General features: G+C 36.2%; 1 protein-coding gene across 1 annotated transcript; it reads right to left on the bottom strand.

Moving 5' to 3' along the window:
* Positions 1 to 2,589: 2,589 nt before the first annotated feature.
* On the bottom strand, positions 2,590 to 3,628 carry LOC128176681 (histone H1-delta-like). Its single transcript, XM_052843177.1, has one exon. The coding sequence runs from the start codon at positions 3,571 to 3,573 to the stop codon at positions 3,004 to 3,006; it is 570 nt and encodes a 189-aa protein (XP_052699137.1). The 5' UTR covers positions 3,574 to 3,628; the 3' UTR covers positions 2,590 to 3,003.
* Between the last annotated feature and the right edge of the window lie 2,372 nt (positions 3,629 to 6,000).

Genomic DNA, 6,000 nt, shown 5'->3' with positions numbered 1-6,000 from the left:
GACCGTCCAGTAGCCTCAATGTTAGCACATTTTTGGTCCAGTAATCAGTTTGAAAAAAGCGGTCCTTTTGCCACATAGCTTACCTGAGCAACAATTTCTAACACAATTACATGTATATATAGCGAGGTAGCTTTACTACAATACATTACCTAACTTGGGATATGTCTATCATATGGCATTCTTTTAAAATTAATTAACATTTAGTCATAACAAAAAAATTAAGATGTTATTTTTATGATTTTTTATAATGTTCTGTATCATTGCTGTCCATTTTATGCCCCCCTTCTCCTACAAATGATAAGGCGAGTAAAGATCGAGGGGTCCGTTTTGCCCTCAAGCATTAGGTATATATATGTTCAAAATATTCTAAATATATCCCATAGGCATTTGAAGAGGACATAGCCCTTAAGCCTTATACTGTTCATTAGAACAAAATTGAAAGCCCTTACCAAGAATGATCTTTGCCAAGTTTAGTTAAAATTGGGCCAGGATGAAATGTGATATGTAATATGCATGTGATATGCAATAATGCCATATACGGATCTTGATATGCTTTTGTTTCGTGTAGAAGAGAATGGTACCATGCAAACACTTGTCCACTATTTTTCCCTGAACGCGAATATAATTACATATCATGAAAGGGTTGCACTCCACGTAACATTGACTTACACTGAACCAAAGTTTTAAAGTGTTTACACAATATAACGTTTTTACTATATAAAATAAACACATTTGTTTGTCTTGTCGTTTCGGTGACTGATTTCCATCTAACGTTTGAAAAGTGGTTAAGCCGAACGATGTAGCGATCTTGACCTCTGGTTGCTACCAGAAACCTTGACCTTTGCTGGATATCACGCACACTTCCAGTTTTGTTGAGGAATTTACGATACACTTACATAAAAAGAAAATATATCTTATTATAACGTAGTATTGAAAACAACACCAAGAACGATAGGAACAGCAGATGTAAAGTAAGTAGCCTACAGCTTGTCGTAAGAACTATCCAGACACATGCCAACGGCTCGGGCTCTACTCTCAATGATTTATTAAGCCCATTTTAAGTGTTCAGGCACGTAGCATCAGTTTTGAAAGTGGGGGGGGGGGGGGAATTCATCCAAATAATCTTGACAAGCAAAAAAAAAAACAATCCTAATCGGGGGGGGGGGGGGGGGGGGGGGAGGGGGGGGGGCTACTATATATTACTTTAATTTCAATCCTTATTTTCAAACAATTTTTTACATGCTCCCAAAAAGTGGGGGGGGGGGGGGGGCAACTCCATGATAATTCAATTTCTTATATGTTTATTTAAAAAAATTGTTCCTGCGAGAAAAAAAGGGGGGAGGCCCCCTGCCCCCCCCCCCCATCACCCCCCCCCCCCCCAGATGCTACGTGCCTGGACTGTTTCATGTTTTACATTGTTTACATTATTATTAAAGACTAATATATCTCAAAAAAAGGTTCCATTTATATAAAAGCCTGCACAAAAAATATAAATTTTCTGTTTTGAAGTTTCGTCACTGGTAATTGCTTTCAATCGGTATTGTCTTATTTTATCTATGCTATTGATAAGAAGACTTATCGGTTAATATAACGATATGTTAAAAATTCCACATAATTTCATTTTGAAATTTTGAAATGATACATCTACATGCGCGGATCCAATAATTTATCCCGAGGGTAATGGGTGTATAAATTTGTTGTTTTTTTTTTTAGGGGGGGGGGGGGTTCTGATGTGTATTACAGACCCGTAGCATCGGGTGGAGGTGGGGAACCTCCCCCTTATTCTTGCAGTAAAATAAATATTATACCCGCCCCTCAACTTTTTTTGGAAGCATGAAAAATTGAATTGGAAATAAGGTATACGCTTCCCCACCCAACAGATAAGGATTTTCGTGATTATGCCAATTTGTCTTGTTTTGTTTTTATAATTTTGTTGCTTAATAGTCAAGTCTGCTCCACCTACTTTAAAAAACGACGATACGTGCCTGTATTTTATATCGATAAACTTGAAATTTCCAGGAGGGAGGTTCGGACCCCCCTCCATTTACTCTAGATCCGCGCAGATTACCGGTATGTTAACGACGACCACAGACAAATCAGAAAAGTTCACTTGAGACCAGCTCAGGTGAGCTGAAAATGAATTTATTTAAAAAATATATTCGTTAATCATGCATTTTTGACAGCCAGAGACTGAAATATACGAGATGGAAAATTATTCCATATAAATTTTGTCCATGTAGGACCATTTGTACTTACGAATGTGGTGCCCACAGTGAACAGACAAGAAATTAACACAAGTGCCAAATATACCAACAGAAAAATTCATGCCCATAATGATTTTTTGTACCAACACTTAATTTCCCACAATTAATGTACAGATAGCAAAAATCTCTGAATGTACCCTGTGTTGGTACGTCCGCAAGCGACTCCTTTATTTAATGCGCCGATGCCCCGCTGAATTCAGTCTTCTTACTTGTATTCATAACTACCTGTATATGGTTTAACGTTTGTTAAATTACCATTGAATACATCTACGGTTAATCACGCAGCACCTCCTATCGCTAATGGGTAAAAGAACGACAACTCCAATTTAAGTTAGTTTTCGTTTATTCAAACGAAATTCATGTAATAAACATGAAAATAACATGAAAATACGTAATACAATATTAAAAATAACAAGAGGATCGTTCTACAATACTGTTTTACAGTAAAAAAAATGTAAAAGTTCGTTATAAATCTGGCGAAAATCTGTAGTATAGTAGACATCGTCCAGATTCGTATTCAATGATGACATGAAAAACGATCTATATATAACTTTTGTGATGAAAACAAACAAAATTTTATACCTTTCTGGTACGAAAATATAAGTAATATTGATAACACGAGTTCCAATCAGATTTCCCGAGTTCTACAGCATGGAAAGGGACAGATCTATGTATTGCACTGTTTAATTAAACGAGCACTTAAAATGAGCGTCTCTTAATTCGTCAATGTTCACGAGATTCACTTTTTGGCAGCTGCCTTCTTGGGCGACTTTTTCTTAGGCTTGCTGGCTTTCTTGGCAGCAGCCCTTTTCGGTGATTTGGCTTTCTTCTCGGCCTTTTCTTTCGGTTTCTTCTCGGCCTTGGCCTTCACTTTGGGCTTCTTTTTCGCTTTCTTCTCTGCTTTTGGTTTCGCTGCCTTTTCTTTCTTTGCCTTCGGCTTACTTGGAGGTTTACTCTCGCCTAACCTGAAGGATCCAGACGCACCCGTGCCTTTAGACTGTTTGAGAGATCCGTTTTTAACACCGGCACGCAAGGCCATTTTCAGATGATTATTGGCCGATTTTTCATCCTCCACCTTGAAATTCTTTACAATATACTTCAAAATGGCCTGTCGAGAACTGCCTCCTCTCTCCTTTAAATTGGTCAGAGCATCCTTGATCATGTCTCGATAATGAGGGTGATTCAATGGCGTCTTGTTCTTTGCCTTTGCAGCCTTCTTCTTGGGACTTTTTGCGGGTTTGGTGGCCTTTTCATCTTTCTCTGCAGCCTCCGGCTGTTCAACGGGGGTTTCTACCTCTGCGTCAGACATCTTTAAAAATACCTTCCGTGGTCTCCGAGTCTCGTATTTTGAATGAATTTCCTGCGCGTTATCGACTGGCTTTATTTATACTACGAGCGCGGACGTCTGAGAAAGCACCTACACCAGACTACGTCGTAGCATAGATTTTGTTTACAAAATGAACGCCGTTGTGCTTCTCGAACTAGTATTTTCTTAATTTTCTATACTTTCTTATTTACTTTCATCATATTTCTTTTCACAATATAATTCCCAGATATCTAAACTACCGATTCTATCATATGAAACCACAGTTAAATTTATACTTTTCTTATAATTCAAGTCAAAACAGGAGCGCGGTCTTTGAAAAACAGAGGACTGAAATAACATTTTCGTCCAAATCTACATTCTGTGTTTATTTTGGGTTAGCTTTTAAGAAAGCAGATGAACTTTAATCTTTCAAGGTGCCGAGGAATATAAAACAATCAACTGATATTTGCCCAGGGCTGAGATAATCCGTCTAAAAGATGACTACCGAAGCACAAAATATTCACCATTGTATTCTCGTTGCACTCGCGATGCACATTTTTTGCACTATGTGCACCTGTTTATTAAAAATAGCACACCGTAATAGAAAGAGATATAGTAAACGATTGTTTTTATGCTCAAATAACTTAGATGCATTCAACAAAATATGTTAAATTGTGAAACTTTTGAATGACCCATATCGAGTGCAATAGGTAGAAATGGCGCTTTGTTATATGTCGGATTACTATATTTATAAACATAATCATATTGATGTTGCAGTGAGGAAAACATCTTGTGAACCTGAAGATAAGAATTTTTATATAAACTTTGATGTGCACGTTGGAAATATATACAATTTAATATTTAATTAGAATAATGGGTACGCCGTCGACCGTACGTGATATGTCGATCATGTACATTGGCACCTAAATACGTGTATGTATACGATATATCCACTCACATATAACATGTTTTCTACTTAAATTTATCAACGGCATTAAATCATAAGACCAATATCAAGTGACATGAATATTTCATTTTATGATGCAAATGATCATGCAAACTAATAATCCCAAAATCCCAACTTTAATTAGTTTCAATTTCATTTATCCCTCTTTGTTCCTACAAATGTATTTAGCATACAAACTTATGAACAGAAATCTCAAGAATCGAACATGTACATTTTTGTCAGGTTTAATTTCCCTATGTCCATAGAAGTAACGCAAATAAAATACAGTGAGGGGGGGGGGGGGGGGGGAAGTCCTGTTTATAAAAAAAGAGTGATGGTGGTAGTGGAGGGGGGGGGGGGTGTTCTAAAACTAAGAATAAATAATGATGTTGAATTCCAAGGTAAGTTAAATTTGGGCGCCTGTAAAGTGCGAAACGAAATCGAAACGAAACGAAACGAAACGAAATCGAACGAAACGAAACGAAATCAATCGAAACGAAACGAAACCAATCGAAACGAAACGAAATCAAACGAAACGAAACCAAAAATCGAAACGAAACGAAACGGAATTTAAACAAAACTAATATCATTTTTGACTACATAAAAGTGAAAATAAATTCATTGAAATAAATTTTTGAACCATAAAATATAACTACCTGTATGTTTCAGATTGCCGCTGTAAATTTTTAAGCCGATTATCCGAAATTTGCAAAAATTATATAATTGTGTAAATAAGTGATGTACATTCCTATACCTTTTAATGTGTCTAATTTGTTTCATTAAATGACATTCAGACGTTTAGAGAGAGAGAGAGAGAGAGAGAGAGAGAGAGAGATGCCTTAAAACATATCAGCGACATCATATAGCAAAGTATATACTCAAGTTTTGGGAGAGAGAGAAAGAAAGAGAGATAGAGATATGATGATGATACAGAAGGGGACATTCTAACAACAATTTTCTTTATATCGATTTGAAATATTGTAAAAATGAAACGATCAAATACAATGTGATTTATAGGATACTGGTTGGTTACCAGTTTCTAACATATGATAAGAAAGTATAGCATGAATTTGGACGTCGTAATTTGACACAATTAACGTGCAATATAAAGAGGTTTCTTACCTGTGTTTTACCTTAAATCAAACATGATCCCCTCTCTCTCCCTTTCACACGCACGCACAATGTATTTGAATCATTTTTACAATATTTTATATCGATATAAAAAAATCGTGTAGCTGGAATGTCTCCGTAAATACTGTAAACGCACTATATTTAGGGTGTACAGTATTTGGCGGAATATAATTTTTCAACAAGTTAGCATGGATTTGAATTAGCGCATTTCTGAATTTACCTTTTTATCTACTTATATATTTTACATTTGGCAATGTACTTGATTTTGCGGACGCCGTTTTCCGCCAAAAACGCAAAATAGAATACATAGCCAAAGGGGTAAAGACAGTTTTTTTTTAATACGTTTACAGTAT

This window comes from Crassostrea angulata, chromosome 3 (assembly GCF_025612915.1).
Source record: "Crassostrea angulata isolate pt1a10 chromosome 3, ASM2561291v2, whole genome shotgun sequence".
NCBI lineage: Eukaryota > Metazoa > Mollusca > Bivalvia > Ostreida > Ostreidae > Magallana > Magallana angulata.
The sequence above is the reverse complement of the archived record's forward strand: the minus strand, read 5'-3'. Positions and strand labels throughout refer to the sequence as shown.